Genomic DNA, 17,611 nt, shown 5'->3' on the forward strand with positions numbered 1-17,611 from the left:
TGGCTGAAACTTCATATTTAGTATAAATATTACCCTATATAGGTTTATCCGTCAGGCATTTGGTAGGTTTAACAAAGTTAGTATGACACTAAAAAGCAAAAGCCTAATACTTGGTGTAACAAAATGTGACACAGACTATTAAATGTGTACCATTTATAAAACCTGTTCCCCCTGTCTAGACCTAAATAAATGGGATACAGTACTGGCCGCCAGCCTGCTGTCAAATGCCCGCGAAGACAAAAGACAAACTGGCGGGGTGACAATATTTAACACGACACCGGAAGTACTCTGCAGGTTTTGGGGGAAACTGCTGTAAGCTGCTGCTACTGCTGTAGCTTCTTGTAGCTTTGCGCCTATGACGTTAGACGCTACGTAAAAAAAAAACAAAAAAAAAAACCAGCTCACCGAGGTGGTGTATTAACCACCGTGGCCATTTGTACATTCCCGCCACGTGTATGGCTGACGAACACATATAGCTGTTAATTTGTGTCCTGTTGAGTCATCTCGGAGCGACTGGATATCACAAATGCTTGAATTCACCGTGGGAACATTATGAAAACACAGTGACAAGACCAACAGTTTCTCCCAAGGTGAGTCTGTCTGTCACATTAACCAGCTGCTCCAACGTTATGTTAACAGGAGGTAGTGTTGTTTGACACTGGCAACGCTGTGTTTTATAAAGAAATGCATCTTGTGAGAAAGAGCAGGTTACTTACTGTCGACTCGGAGATGCGACGACATACGGTTATGTCTCTCTCGCTCGTCTCTCTCGTTGAAATTTAGACACCAGACTGTAAACTACACACCATCACGTCGTTTAACTAAAATACCTTTTAATACCAGTATTCATGTGATATAGCCTAACTAGTTTAATTTACTACTATTAGTTTATCTGTGGCGCTTTTTTCACACCGGAACAGGTGTCGTCAATGTAGCCATGTCCTAAACACACAATTATAGTTAGTATCCTCTTTATTAAAGGATTTAGCTGCTCATATTTAGTCATGTATCAGCCTGTGTTGGGTCTGTGCTGCTCATTAAGCTCCCCGTTACAGTACACTGTTGAGTAAGGCAATTAAATAACTATTGAACACACCGCTGCGCCTGTCTAGACCTACATTGTGAGTTGTACTTCATGCACTTAATCTTAACCTGGTTAAAGACTTATATTGTACAGTATGTCTGTGTTCCTGTTGTTAATGGCATCATGGCCCCTGCCTCAGATGAACACATGTGCTTACTGTGACTCAGGTTTGTTGTAAGGACCAATAATCTCTTATGACTCAGTAGTGAGACAGACACAGAAACCCCCTAGGGTTTCACTGACAACTTGATAAGGGTTACTAATAAGCAAAGTGAGGAACAAGAAAACACTAACCTAGTAGTTCCTAAACTGAAGTCTAGAGATGTGTTCTCATGGATTGTAATTATTTCTTTTAACCTTCCTCGACCATGTCTACTTAAAGGTCCAGTGTGTAGGATTTACGGGATATATTGGCAGAAATGGAATAGGATATTATAAGCATGTTTTCTTTCGTGTATAACCACCTGAAAATAAGAATTGTGTTTTCGTCGGATGGACACAACTAACACTGGCTCTAGATAGGGGCCGTGTGGAGTTTTGTATCTGAAAAAGCAGATTTTTTAACATGAAATGGCTTTATTCAGTGTTTTTCCCAGTTTGAAATACAGTAACGTTTGTTTTGGAGAGGATGAGACCTCCTGGTTAAAAAAACCCCCCTGAACATCCCTGAACTGCATCGGAGAAACACTGATTTGTAGCGTGAAATTGCGTTATTCGGTGTGTTCACTGGTTGAAATCAGCAGGTTTGTTTGTTTTGGAGAGGAGGAGACCTCTGGATGATTCATATTCCAGTAAAAACCTCCTGAACAATGAACACTGAAGGAATCCTAACTGGCAGTACACGTCGTTTGGCACATCTGCAGTCTTCACCACTAAATCCCACTTAATATTATGAGTCTTAGACACTGCTCCTTTAATGAACAATAGCTGGATTTACTAGTTTTCCCATAACATCTTTAACAACTCCCATACCCTCGTCTGAACATGTTTGTTTTCAGGACTGATTCTCAAATTATGCTGCTGACTTATAGAGATTAGTTTCAAATCTTTTCTGCACTCTGCATGTTATTCTCCAGCATCGTAGCATTTTGTGTACCATCAGTGGATACGCCCACAGGAAGACATTGATCGATTGTGCCACTGACAAGAAAAAGCTGAGTGTGTGTTTGTGCTTGGATGTATGTTGTTCAATTACTAAAAGTGATGCTTATTGGAAAATGTAAATTAAAGTGGACGAGGTAAAACCAAATCTACAGTAAGTAGTTAGCTGTCTGGGGATGAATGACGGTTCCTCCTAAATGAAAAGAAAAAAACCCAAGCAGTGTTATGGTGTTGCTGGGACCACAGCAAATCATTTTCAGCCCTGTGTTCGGCTGATGTTCATTCTCCACACTTTCTCATCTCCCGCCTAAGTGCCTTCTTAGGAATCCTCAAGCTAAACAACCAGTGTCTGCAAAGGAGTGGTATTCTCTCACCTACTCAATATGCTGACAACACCCATAATTAGGAGTGAAAGTCCCCACAGTAAAGTTTCTCTGTGAACATCTCTTAAGAGCTGCTGGATTTGAAGTGGATAGGCATCTGAAGAGAGTAATGTGCCCGCTTAATTCTAAACATAAAAATTCTTCTCACGTTTTGTATGTTTATCTCAACGATGAAGGGAGTGTCTTACACATGGGATAACAAGATCACTTATCCTGTCTGCCCTGTTCATTGCCAAAAGAGGGAGTGGAGAGACTTCGAACAAAGCAACCATTGTCACTTCACTTGTTTGATCCTCACTGTGCACTGTTAATATTCACCTGTTGTAGGGGGGAAAGTATGGGTATGTATGAGCATGATTTTTTTTTATTTTTTTTTTAAGATTTAAAAGTTTAGGCTGCAATTTTATTATATTTATATATACAGTATAAAGATTGTCGCCACATTGAAATAGGGCTGAGCAATATGAAGATATTGTTATCAAGACATGAGACAATATATCGTCTTAGATTTTACACATTTTTGTATCGTGATATGGCAAAATGGTGTGTTTTCACTCATTTTAAAAGGCTGCATGACAGTAAAGTAATGTAAAGTCATCAACTTACCTGACTTTTCGTAGTTGTTATATCCACTTTATTGACACTTATAAATCAAAAATCTCATTGTGTTAACATGTTCTGGAAGAAAACCCAACAACAATAGTCATCCCTACAAATCTTGTTGTATCAGAGAGGGTATTTGGTCAGTGATATTCTTACGTTCAGTTTTGTCTCCCAGTCCGAGCATTAATGCAATGCTTAAAGATTTAAACATTTCGGAATATAAATCGTGTGTCGTGATATGATTTTCAGAACATATCGCCCAGCCCTACATTGAAATACAATATTGTTCATACATCATATACAGTAAATATTGCACAGACACAATCATTCTATCAGCATAGGATACAATGCACCTTTGTTGATCCAGAGAGCTCCAACAGAGTGGTGCAAGGATGACGTTTGTAGACCAACATGGAAGCTAGCATCACCTTGACAAAAAGCCTATGGAATTTTTGGGTTTTGGGCGCAGCTTGAGGGCAGTGGAAGTGAAACATTGCTGTTCGTTAATTCATACAGAAATGGAATACTGTTTCTCTATGAGCAGCACTCTCCTTTTAGTGTTGTCAATTTCCAACTTACTTTAAATGATGCGTTCACAGCGGGCGTCAGCTAACACAAGTACAAAAAGGTGACAAGGCAAATAATTATTTATAGGCCCTTTATTTGTTTGTTCTTCTTCCTCCTACTCCTCGTGCTGTCACTCTTCCTTCCTCTCCGTTTTCCATGGTGCACCAATTTTCTAACACAATAGACGTCACCTGAGGCGTCTTTCATGCTCTGACACAAGATTGGTGTGTTTTGGTGATTGAGTTTGAACAGATGAGATATGAGTGAGACCAACTGGTAATGCAGGTGTGCCATTATGAAAGAGTGTCACATTTTTGTGCATAGTTCCATTTTTTTGCATGTGGATAAAAACTGTATATCAGGCTCTTAGCGAGATTGTAGCAGCGGATGTTCTTGTTGACACTGTGGATCTCTGAAGATCCTTTGGGACCCTGTTATGTCTTTTTTGAGCCCTGACCTTAGACGGCCCCATGGGCATTTGCCATGTTGACTTCTGTGTGTCTGTGTTATAAATACACAGAAACCAGACCACTGCCAGTAATTTGACTGGTTTCTATCAGTTAAGATATAAGCAAAGGGTTTTTGTCCACAACACAGCCTCATTTTAGTCAGAGGAGCAAATTAGGAGAGCTTTGAAGCAGCAGGCAGTCAGGTTTAATTGAATTGTAGCCATGCACAGTAACTGTCTGTGACCATGGGAGTCTGTTATGTTTGATGAAATAAAACACACCTACATTTTTTCCATCCTGCATGTCCACATCACTTGTGTATGATTTACTAGTTCACTCTAATTAGTTCTGCTCAGCTGCCTTAAACACTGTTGCTTTCTAGTTAGACTGTAATGACTTTTGACCGAGCTGATTTACTGGCTGGCAGGCTTTGAAAATCATGTCCGGTCTCGCTGAGATGCAGCCAACCATCTCACCGGGGAGAAAACGGGCTTTAATTTAAGTTAGTCATCAAAGGTGGCAACATTGCGTACGAACCCTGTGATGCGTGGAAAATGAAGGACGTGAAGGGAGGAAACAACTGAATGGTGTAGTTTTACAGTTAATGTCTGTGACACACCTGTTTTTGTTTGTAGGCAGAAGGAGGTGTCCACTGATTCGTTAGGGGAAGTAGACTAAATGCTGACAAATAAATGTCAACCAAAAAACCTTCAGGCAAAAAATAGTGGAGTCAGTGGAAAAAATAGTCAGGCCACTTCCTCCTCCACAGCTGCAAAACGCCAACGTATTCATTTTTGGTTTCCACTGTTTGACAAAAGTTGTGAAAGATTTGTTGTGTGTTTCCAAGCTGTATTTTAGGAACTAGTGCAGACTCCCAAAGTGGGATAAACGTGAGTCCAGCAGCTCTAATACTTGTCCAGCCTCAACAAGTCAAAACAAGTGATGCAGCCATATGGTGTACTGCCGGTGGCTGTACTGTGAGTAGGGAAATAGCTTTGGGAGTGAGTACGTCAATACCTTTTACGTCCCACTGTGTGTATATAGGGAGTGGACTACACATTAAAGAGGGACAGAATGTGTTCCCAGCCCCAGGGTGCTGGTCCCAGTGCCAAAACCTCAGTGGAAAGTTTTTGAAACTGCACTTGGTCAGGTCATTGGGGCCCATACACTCATTGGCTTAGTCACATTAAACAATAAGTTGTTAAAGATTTTAGTTAATTCTAATACCTAAAGGTTTATGCAACGTCAGTAATATTAATTCCCAGACACGTATCCAGCCTCTGTACTGGAGCATTTCTCGCAGCCTGTTGCCAGAATGTCAGTGGATTTCTGCATCTATAAGTAGTGCAACCTTTGCTGGGGAGCGTTCAGACCACAAACTACTCACTCTGTTATTTCTGAAGATGGAGCTGACCTTTGTTCTCTCCTGTTGCCCTTGCAGTTTCACCAGAACTTCCTACATTAGAATGAAGGGACGGACAGATGCTCCTCAGGACCGGTGAGTTAGACCTCGATGGAAACTCTCACTTCCTACTATCTGCTCTCGGCCACAGTCCCTCAGAGGTGTTTGCTCTCGACCACAGTTTTTGTGCTGCTTTTAAAAGGGTTGTGTTGCTGACAGGCAGTAATGTAACAATTTAAATACACTGTGTTTCTTGTGTCTACTGCTGAACAATAAAGTCCGCCCTGTTGGTCACCAGTTGGATGCTTTAATGTGAAACAGCAGCAGAAGGATTTGTTGACTTTGCATCAGCGGTAACTTATCACAGCCCTGTTAGAGCTGTAAGAGACTGGTCAGTAAGCAGTGAGGCTGATATCACTGGGATCATATTACAAAAAGCAGCTCATGGCGTATGATTGCAGTTTGGGAAAAATACTGTACATAGAGGTTATTACACAATGTGAATATTAAATGGCCAGTGCTGCAGCATCCTTGCTGTATACTGTAAACCCTTCCTCAGTAACACCTTTACCTCCATCTGCAGGGGCTGCTTGGTGGGGATCTGTTTCTTCATTCTGGGCCTGGGAACGTTGCTACCATGGAACTTCTTCATGACTGCCTCATTGGTAAAAACACGGCAATTACTTAATCCCCCAAAGACAGTAGAGCTAAAACACTATCTGCATCTCCTGCTTAAATATTTTATGACATAAACCAATAGACTCAGTCAATAACATGGTAGTATCTCATCACGTTCTCTGTCTGATCTGCATAAAAGCTGCACAGTGAAAAATGTTGGTCCTGTGGTTCACTACTTAAACCTCTTAAAGAATCACATGCTGGATGGATGACAGTGGTCCTATGGACAATAAGCTGTTTATATACTTCAAAGAAATGTCTAGAAAAACTATAGTATGTAACGTAAGTGTACATGATGGACTGGATTAGTCAAATTTGTATTTTGAAGCAAGTGGTTTAGTTGATCTGTTGATGTGTTATGCAGTCTGGGTTTAGGCTGTTAAATCCACACAGTCTATCATATGACTCGTGGATCCCCTTCAGAGAACATGTGAACATGTGATCCACATGTTTGGGTTCCCACCAACGATGAATGTGGGGAATGTCTGGCTCTTTAGCTGCTACATGCTCCACTGTGTTCACCAGCGAGATGCTAACGCCTCTCTGCTGTTAAGTGCTGGACATAAAGTGTACAGTTGATTTATCAGGACTGTTTTATTTAATCTGTGCCTGTAAACAGGGTTGGTGAGAGCGGTGAGAATGAGCCAAGACAGTAAAGTTGTGGGCTGTAAAACCAAAACAATGAGCTGAAAGACACAAACATTAGACAGGGTTCTTGTGGATCTTTACAGAATCTTAAAAGGCATTGAATTCATCTTTTTAAAAAGTCTTAAAAATGCTAAGATGTTGGAAGTTGTTGATACTGAGACTCTTCCTGGAGTTTATTTTACTTGTAAATTTGAAGAGAAGGTGAGGCTGTAAAAAAGTGACTCAGTTTCCAGCGTTGGTTAATAATGTATGTGTTTGCAAGTAAAGATATGATATATGTGCAGGATAATTTAATAGTGTTACTTCAACATTTGTCTCGTTTCCTTCGTTTTTGCAGTATTTCCAAGGTCGCCTAAACACAACAGAATGGAGCAACGGCACAGTGGTGGTCCGCAAGGAGTACTACTTCAACAACTGGATGACCCTGCTGTCCCAGCTGCCCCTGCTGGTGTTCACCCTGCTCAACTCCTTCCTCTACCAGAGGTCAGTGACAGGGTTAGAGGCTAATTTAGTGTAACAGGAGGTCAATATTTCTACTGGGCAATGTGTCAAAGCTTTATAAGACATGAAGTTGTTTCTCCACACACAGAGGGATGTGTATCTTATCCTGTTTTGAGTGTCTTCTTGGTGAAATGTTTGATGTGAGTGTTTCCTGTTGCAGGATATCGGAGGCAGTGCGCATCGCAGGTAGCTTGGTTTTTATCCTGCTGCTCTTCATCCTCACAGCAGTGCTGGTCAAAGTGCCCATGGAGGAAGACCGCTTCTTTTCTTTCACCATGGCTACTATCTGGTTCATCAACTGTAAGTCAGTCAGTGTGACTGTGTTTGAGTGTGTGTGTGTGAGTAAAAGCATCAAAGAAAGAGAGGTTGAGAGTACTTGTGATTCTTTCCCCTCAGCGTTCGGTGCCGTGCTGCAGGGCAGTCTGTTCGGCCTGGTGGGTCAGCTGCCTCAGAGGTACAGCGCCATCTTCATGAGCGGTCAGGGCCTCGCCGGGACCTTCGCTGCCATCGCCATGCTGCTAGCCATAGCCAGTGAGCCACCCACATACACACAGAACTCAAACGGGTGCCTAATCCCCCGTTGCCTAGTAACAGAGGACATTCAAAGTGGATGTGGAGCTAGTCAAATCAGCATGATGCCACAAAACACACTCTGTTCCATTTCAAAGACGCAGCTCATGTTTTGAAGAGTGTTTTCATTTATCTGACAGGTCTCTCTCCCAGAATTCCTAATCAATGTGTGTTCTGACTCAGGTGATGCAGACTCTGAGACTGCAGCGTTGGGTTACTTTATCACGCCATGTGTGGGGACGCTGGTCACACTCTTCAGCTACCTGCTGCTGCCCCGCCTGGTCAGTTGACTCCTAGCTCTGCATGACTACATTACCCATATTCCACTGAGCCTCACTTAAACTAGAGTGTCATGTCTTTGCTGACCCCTTAAACATGAGATCAGTATACACAAAATTAGGCTATTTAAAGGGACAGTTCACTCCCAAACCAAAAATACATATGTTTCCTCTTCCCTGCAGTGCTATCTATCAGTCTAGATTGTTTTGAAGAGAGTTGCAGAGTGTTGGCGATATCAGCCATAGAGATGTCTGCCTTCTTTTCAATATAATGGAACTAGATGGCACTCAGCTTGTGGTGCTCAAAGCCCCAAAAAATAATGATTTGAAAAACTCAACAGCAATGTCTCTTTCCAGAAATCATGGCCGAGTAACTAAAGATAATCCAAAGACCTTGTTGTGAGCAGTTTTATGTGGGAACTGTTTTTTTGTTTCGAAACAAACTGTGCCCGCCAACCATATCACAGAGCACAAGGAAGCGTGCATCTACTGCTAGCTTATCTAGCACCACTGAGCTAGCTAACGTTACAGCTCAGCCAAGGATGTCGCACTGTCACAAGTGCAAGCCTCTCGCCCATGAATAGATGCACACTTCCGTCTGTGTGGCGATACTGTTGGCGGGTGTAATTCGGTCGAGAGAATGGCAGTAATTACATGTGAATTTACTCACTTTTGTCTGAGTCAGGTCTACAGAGGTATCAGCCAAACAGTGTATAGAATGTTTTTTTTTCACTTGTATTTCCGCTGTAAGGCCTAATTTAAGTTGTCTGGTGTCCCTATGCAGGAGTTTGCCCAACATTATCTAAACAAAAGCAGCAAGTATGAGGCAGACACCACGGACGGGTTGCTGAAAGGTGGGTTTTTTGGCTTCAACAAACTCTTCTTCACTCCATTGGAATTTATGTAATTAATCTCTGTGTTGGCACCAACTTTGAAACTCTTTAACACCGGTAGAATTGAGATCATCAAACATTTGTCCGACAGTGACAGAACATCTGTTTGCTTTTCCACCGACTCTGATTGAATCGAGTCAATTCAGTGGAACATTATGTCATTAAGTGAGCTGACCCTCTGTTTATCCAATTAGAGTCCTGGCAGTGCCCAGACAAAGACAGAGCCTGTTAGACTCAAAGAGGCCCACACAGACTCTGACTCTTTTTTTGGGGGGGCGGGGGGGCTTTGTATAATTGCTAAAAAGCTTTACTCAAATAATTGACCTAATCAGATGTTATGTTTGAAATATTTCCTTCGTGTACATTGTGGACAATCATATTTGTTATGTATTTTATGGAAATAAAACAGTGGAAGTAATTTGAATATATTCAAATTGCAGAGAGCAGCACAGTGGAGAATGGCAAGCTGAACGGCCATGCTAACGGCACAGTGAGCAGCAGCACGACTAAGGACAGCAGCACAGCTGAGAGTGAGGTGGACCCCTGCCCAGACGGACCCAAGCAGGCCTTCCTGTCAGCAGAGCAGGTCGAGAAGGGAGAAGCCAAGGCCTCGGTCATAGAGGTCTTTAAGAAGGTGAACCCAGTGGTTTGATGTTATGATCTAACGCTCACTAAGATAGTTCCATCTGTTTACACGAGAAAATCACATGTTCTGTGATGTGTTAGCTGTGACAAAAGCATTTTAGTCCCATTAAAAGTATGAAACTTAATTAAAGAGTTTTCTCTCTTCTTTAATTTTTAGATCTGGGTGATGGCGTTCTGCGTGACGTTTGTGTTCACAGTCACTCTGTCTGTCTTCCCTGCCGTTACTGCAGATGTCAGGACCTCGTTCCCAGGAAAATGGGGTATGACGTCAGCCTCAGTTCCATTTAATGATTGGATTAAATCTTTGCTGCATTCAACATACGCTTACTGAATATCTGGATATGTGTTGAAGAGTGATTGTGAAATCCTCCTGTCTCATTTTTCTTTTGCTGTCTATTCATTCCTCAGAGCGCTTCTTTATCTCAGTGTGCTGTTTCCTGATTTTCAACATCCACGACTGGTTGGGCCGGACTATCACCACCGTGTTACGTTGGGTGAGCATCTGATAAAATCATTTCCCCATAGAGATAATTGGTAAAGAGAACCAACTGTGAGAAGCTGCTCTGTATAAAGTTGATACAGTAACAACTGATGTTACTGCTGATGATACAGTTTTTTGTATCAACTTCATACAGTGTTTCTAAATTCAGTGGCAGAATTGATTTTTGCGAACACAGTACAGTGTGGGTTTGGATTTCTGCAACTCTATATAAATGACATCAGCACATTGCTTCTGTGGAAAAAAGGGAAATTGAAATGATCTGCCACGGTGGTTCTCAGCCTTGTGATGTCTCCTAGTTGTGCTCAGAGAGTGATTTCCGTTCTTGTTTGATATAACTGAATGAGTTCCATGGTGTTAAAGTGGTGGTATTAAATTACATTATTTCCTGTTGTACACACAGTATTGTTATGGCTTAAGCTGGGCTCAGACTACAGCAGTTTTGAGCCAGTTTATCCCCGATTCACCTCTCTTGACAATCAGAGGAGAAATCCAGTCTGAGATGTCGGTCGGTACAGATCTTCGCCTCAGATTATTGGGTAATGTGAGAGGTTTACGGATGCAGTCTCAAACCGTCAGAACCGCTCTCATGCTCATTAGGGTTGTCCTGATCATTTTGAACAGGTTTTGATATTTAGGATTTCAAATATGGCTTCTACACAGTCTGCCTCTTTCCACCTATCGTCATTCATTTTTTTTCATCATCCCCGTCTCCTCTGCAGCCGTCGAAGGAGTCCCGTCTGTTCCCGGTGCTGGTTGTCTGCAGGGTGATCTTCGTCCCTCTGCTGATGCTCTGTAACGTCCAGAGCCGCTACTTCCTTCCTGTCTACTTCGGCAATGATGTTGCTTTCACTGTCATCATGGCTCTCTTCTCTGTGTCCAGCGGCTACTTCGTCTGCCTTTCCATGTCCTACGCACCACAGTGAGTCCAAACAAGTTTATCTCTGCTTCATATGATGAGATAAAGACCTGTGTCAGTGTCGCTCCACAATGACAACTGAATAGCTTTCAAACAGATTACAGAGCTGACAGAGCTGTTTTTATCATATTGTGTTTGGTTGCAGTTGAATTTTGCACTGTCCCACCTATCATTATACGTGGTTGTTATATTTTTACATCCAGCTGCAGGTTAAATAATCATAATCATAGGTGCTGTGGTTTGGTTGGAGACAAATTAACAATGCCTGATAAAGGTCTTAGTCAAACAGCACCTGCATTAAATGTGGTAGATTAAAATCTTACCTGAGAGAGCCACCAATCAGACAGCACCAGCAGCACCTTGCCGTCACACCAGTTAAGGTCAATAAACTCTACCAGTTGTGAACAAACGGCAGTATTGTGCTGTGTCATACAGGTACATAAACCATGATTCATGCTGTCTCATTCAATGGAAAAATCCATGGAAATTTTTTTAATAACAACTATTCAAATCAGCCAAAATCACAAAATGACAACAATATTAAAAAGGTTGCTGATTAGAATAGGTAAATAAATGCAGGGCAGTTGCCTAAAAATCTCATTGTAGAAGAATTAATAATCATAACTAACTTTAAGCTACAGTTGGTAACTTTTATAAAAATAACTGCTTGTCATATTTACTGACACTGTGACTACATTCGCACAGTAGTACATGAGACAGATAATCTGAAAATATCATGTTCCTCTTCCAATGACATTTTCTAGAATCCACCACGGCTGAAGGAAAACAACCAATCAGAGCTGAGGAGTCTCTAACACAGCTGTCCAATCACTGCCCACGTACTGCAGTCACAATTCTGTTACTGCATTGCCTGTTTCAGGCCTCCGATGTTTTCAGAAACATATTTTAGTGTACTGTTTAGCTGTAAAATGAGAAAGTTTGTGACCTGGCTGCCATGTAGAAAACAGTCACAATGTTTGCTCCGCCACTGGCTGGTGGCTGGTCCTCATTTTACCGCTTAACAGTACACTAAAATATTATCTGAAAACATTTGAGGTGAGAAACACACAAGCAGTAACAGAATCTTTATTCATATTTGATCAGGGCTTCCTAGTTTGACAGTTTGATCACAATTCACGTGCCATGATCGACATGATTGACAGCTGCATTAGACAGTCACTAATAAACAGTGAAGCTAATATCAGTGAGAAAAGAATTAAAACAAACCATTTGAATCCTGTGTGGTTATGGCGGACTCCGCCACCAACAATAAAAACTCCTGTAGAGAGAGGTAATCGCACAATGTGATCAAAAAGGGGTTTTAATGTTATTAAAATCATAAGGATTATAACCTTAAAAAAACAGCTCATGAATACCACGTGATGCAGCAGCGGACTTTTGAATCACAGAGTGTCCTTGAACGCACCAACAAGGTGCGTTCAAAATCACTCCTTGTTCTAGTTGGATCCCCATGGCAACATTACGTAACTTTAACACAAACACTAGCCCAGACTTGACAAAAGCACCAGTGTGGTCCTTGACTAAATACTTCACAGCTGATTGCCTGCTCTCTCCTGCTCTCTCATCAGATTGGTGGAGCCCAAGGATGCAGAGACTGCAGGAGCCCTCATGACTTTCTTCTTAGCCCTGGGCCTGTCGATCGGGGCCGCCCTGTCCTTCCCTCTCAGAGCTCTGGTCTAGTCAAGCTTACATATAGCACTGCGTAGACACTGTAGAATATTTTCACACACACACTTGGAGGGGGGAAATATGATAGATGTGTTTTTCTGCAGTTTCTCCCTTCTGGACAACCTCGTTTTTTGTCCATTCATCTGTCAGGTAGTGTGTGTGTGTGTGTGTGTGTGTGTGTGTGTGTGTTATGGCATACCAGCCTTGACAACCAAGCACCCTGGATGACGCTGTGAAACAGCTCATGAGGTGGTATTGGTCATAAACGACTGATAAGGCTCCCTTTGAAAGTAGGAACAAGGGAAATTATGTATGGTACTCTGACAACTGCTGGTTCTGTTACCTGCTGCTAACCTGCTGGAAAAGATTTCCTCTCTGTGCAGCTCCTATAGGGTTGATCGTGTTGGACTTTCTATGTTGATTGTTGTGTGTTTCTACATTTTTAGGTTTATTTATGTTCCATTTAGGTTTGTTGTAAGTAGATTTAGGGAATTATCCTTTATATTTTTTTATTTGATTGATGGCTTGAATGATTACTTGTTAGATTCATTACATTAGATATTTTTGATGTATTTTTCTTCCCAGGATTATTTTGTATTTTCTAAAGAAATAGTTCAATGTTAGAGAAGTAGAACACGCAAAAACATTGTTTGTAATATTGTACTGTAAATGACCTGCCCTCATGAGCATGTATGGATCAATGAACGGTCAAACTGGGCACAGGCTCAGGGGTCCAAGCAGCCAGGGGGCCTCTGACCCAGAGCCTCTGTTTGAAGTAACATTTCTTGTTGTAAAGTCAATCAAATTACCATGGAGACACACAGATGACTGCGAAGAAGCCCTAAATCACCACCAAAAGACACAAAATTACCACAAACGTGTAAAGCAACGACAAAAGGATGCAAAACATCTGTGCCGTTTGTGTCTTGTCTCCTGTGTAGCAGAGGTGGGGGATCTTTTACATGTTTGTCCCCCATTGTTTTCTAATTCGTCTGTGCTCATGGGACGATTTGCAAATTACCTTGCAGCATCAAGGCTCCTGCTGCCATCTGCTGGTCAGAACACAGAGCTACATTTCTTTTCTTGAGCTCAAAGCTCATCACGACAGACTGTTGTTCTGTAACACTGACTATGTTTACATGCACAAAATATTCCGGTATTTGCCTTCATTCTGAAGAAGACAATATTCCTACTGAGCCAATACATGGCTTATGAAAATGAATATTCCTGTAAGACACCCATTTGCATGCAGCCATACACTGGTTTCCACTGGTGGCAGACTTGTTTAGCGAACTTTCATTCCTTCAGCCAGCTTTTTGAAAAGGTTGATGTTGTAATATTTGCACATTTCCAAAAACCTGTTGATAACCAAGTCTTTCATTGTGTGTAAAAGTAGACGTGTTTCTCCTTCTGACCAGAAATGTGAGCTTTTCTTTTGGGCATGCATGTCTACCACAGTGTGGGAAACTGTTGGCTAGTTGGTTTGTGTACACACAGAGCTGACGATGAACAAGGAAGAGGCTTTGTGTATAAACCTCAGCCGAGAAGCATATTCTGAATGTGCTGTACATGTTTAAAGAATGGCCTTAAAAATCTGAAGAATCCCGGCATAATCCCACATCTTAATTTGAAGATTCTCCATCTAGAATTCTAAATGTCCAAACAGAAATGCCGTTTACAAGACCCATTTTAAATTCAGAATATTGCCATTTTCGCAGTAATAGTGTAATATTAGTGTGCATGCTAACGCAGTCATTATGAGGTCAAAGGATAGCACTAACTGACAGGAAATGGATGCCAGAGTTTATGATAACAGGTTATATGAGTATGACCACATTCTTCTACTGACAAGACCCCATGCTGGCACTGAGACATGATGCAACTCTTGGCTCAATACAAGAAGTAGCTTTACTTAAAGTTAATCTAATTTCCGAGAACAGCTGGCAGCTGCTGTTTAGTTACTAAGTTTACCAATGTAGTGATGCTGCTGTAAGCCATTAAAACACCATCTAACCATGTGGAAATAAGACTACTTGTTTTCTTCAGTTTTGTATTGTATGGACATTGTATTGATTATTAGCTATGTCAGATAGTATTGAATTTTTTTTAGACATTGCTACCAGTGTGCCGTTGATGTGATTCATTTCAGTTTGTTGGGACTGTTTTTTTCATTGTGGTGTGCAGACATCTTCACATTTATAGGAACTGACTCATTGCTCCAGATTGATGTAGATTTGTTTATGAACTTTTTTGGCAACAAATTTCTTTTCTTCTTTTTTCTTAATTGTACAGTTTGCATTGGTTTATATTCATATTATTCAAAGTGTTGTTGTTTTTTTCCATTCATGAGTGGTTTACTGTATGAGGTGTCATGTAAAGTTTGTGTCATAACAGCTGCTGCTAATGAAGGGAGCAATATGAACGTGACTTGATTTGTGCTGCATTCACATAAAGTGGGAGTTTTCAATCTGAACTGAACAAACATGCATTTATATTTGAGGTGAAAATATGTCAATGTAAATAGGCAAACATAAGAAAGTAGTTGTTAGAGCAACTATAGTAAAAAAAAAAAAAAAGTTGTCTTGTTGAATCCTCAAAACCCTGAAGTTTAAATGAAGCTGATTTTGAACAATATATTTTCAATAGGAAGTTGACATGACCCATATTTCCTACAGCCTGTCGATGCAGCAGCATCAGTAATGGAGATGAAGAACTCAGGTCATGTTACAGCGATTTAACACCATATGTCATACGTCAAAATTAGGAAACCAGTGCAGGTCAGAAGATTTCAAACACTTTGTTTATTTCAATTTTCCCTCTCTATTTTTTAACTACCTGTGTAAAGAATGTGGGTTGGGGTCGTTCTCAGGCAGTGTACAGTACATAGTTGCAGGTATTATTATAACAGTCCTAATCAGCCTTAAAAAGGATGAAACCCAGTGAAAAAGGTCTGTGTTGTGTTCACATCATATTGGATTGAGTGTAAATACTGCTGACTGCCTCCTTGTGGTGATGATGCTAATTGCAGATGTGTCATCAGAGAGCGCAGAACAGCAGGAAATCCTTCAACATTAGCAACAAAATTAAGAATTATCTTTCAAAGCACCAACGTGTGTTTTCTCTGACGCGGTACTGCTGCAGCATTAATACTTCATGTGATCCATTGTATGCAGATCACCTGTGCTCTGTACAAACAGATGCTGGCAGACACACGGAGGATCTGGACTGACCTACCAGATCATGTCTCTTGAGTTACAGTAAAGGGAAATCATGCCTATGCATGTGCATAATGTATCTTTATAGATTTGACTGTTAATAAATGGATGGTTTCAACTGATTGTGTGTTGGAAATGGTTATTTGTATGAAGGTGTCAACTGGGGCAGCCTCACTGATGCTTTTGTTTTTTTTATTATGAATCCAATTCAAATTCAGCTAGAGCTCATTTATTTTAATCTGAATGTAGACAATATTTAAAGGAATGCTTCACCCACAATATGACCCTTTGTATATCAATTACTCACCTCATTACACTGACTTCCTGAACAAAACTTTTTCTTGCACACGTCCACGGTGAATGGAGAATCCAAAAAAGGGGGAACATTCTTATGAATTGAACTCATCACGGTCCATGTTAAATGGTGAATGTAAATAGACTGCAATTGCGTAGCGCTCTTCTAGTCTCCTGACCACTCAAAGTGCTTTTACACCACTTGTCACATTCACCCATTCATACACATTCACACACTGGTGGACAAGGCTACCATACATGGTGCCACCTACTACTCAGTAACCATTCACACACCCTCACACACTGATGGAACAGCCATCAGGAGCAAGTTAGGGTTCAGTATCTTGCCCAAGGATACATCAACATGTGGACAGGACGGGCTGGGGATTGAACCACTGATCTTCTGATTAGTGGATGACCTGCTCTACCTTCTAAGTCACAGATGCAAAACTGTGTCTAAACATGGAACTCAGTAGCTCACCAATTAGAGCAGGCATCTATGTCCTTGCTACAGTGGCCATAGGTTCAATTCCAGGCTTGAGACCCTTGTTTCATGTCATCCCCTCTCTCTTCCCCTTCTCGTATGCTCAGTACTTTTCGCTACCTCGCATTTTCGCTTACCGTGGTTTGAAATTGTAGAATTTTAGCGAAAATGCATGTTTTAGAAGGGTAGAGCATACGACTGGATGAATTAGACTTGGGCGTTGCCCGCATGGATATGGGTATTTTTGTGAACAGCTTTTAATGCACTTTGGCTCTTCGTCCACATGCAAACTGCATTTTAGGTCACTAAAATGGGGGCTTAGTGGTAGAGCAGGCGCCCCATGTGCAAGGCTGTTGCCACAGCGGCCCGCGTTCGACTCCAGCCTGTGGCCCTTTGCTGCATGTCACTCCCTCTCTCTCCCCCCTTCACACTTGTCTGTCCTATACATTAAAGGCTAAAAAGCCCCAAAAAATATCTAAAAAAAAAAAAAAAAGAATGCTTTTGGGGAATTTTTCAAAATTTGGCACAAACGTCCACTTGGACTCACAAATGAACTGATTAGAATTTGGTGGTCGAAAGTCAAGGTCACTGTGACCTCACAAAACATGTTTTTGGCCATAAGTCAAGAATTCATTCACAAAGCATCACACAAATGTCTAATAAGATAAAATGAAGTGATAAAATTTTAAATCCAAAAGGTCAAAGGTTA

General features: G+C 41.3%; 1 protein-coding gene across 1 annotated transcript; it reads left to right on the forward strand.

Moving 5' to 3' along the window:
- Positions 1-366: 366 nt before the first annotated feature.
- LOC126404002 (equilibrative nucleoside transporter 2) lies at positions 367-16,246 on the forward strand. The gene is made up of 13 exons (XM_050066932.1): positions 367-590; positions 5,629-5,685; positions 6,173-6,254; positions 7,253-7,398; positions 7,577-7,716; positions 7,813-7,947; positions 8,170-8,267; positions 9,049-9,118; positions 9,598-9,791; positions 9,960-10,062; positions 10,211-10,296; positions 11,024-11,223; positions 12,810-16,246. The coding sequence occupies exons 2-13, from the start codon at positions 5,654-5,656 to the stop codon at positions 12,919-12,921; spliced, it is 1,398 nt and encodes a 465-aa protein (XP_049922889.1). The 5' UTR covers positions 367-590; positions 5,629-5,653; the 3' UTR covers positions 12,922-16,246.
- The last annotated feature ends 1,365 nt before the right edge of the window (positions 16,247-17,611 follow it).

This window comes from Epinephelus moara, chromosome 17 (assembly GCF_006386435.1).
Source record: "Epinephelus moara isolate mb chromosome 17, YSFRI_EMoa_1.0, whole genome shotgun sequence".
Lineage (NCBI taxonomy): Eukaryota > Metazoa > Chordata > Actinopteri > Perciformes > Serranidae > Epinephelus > Epinephelus moara.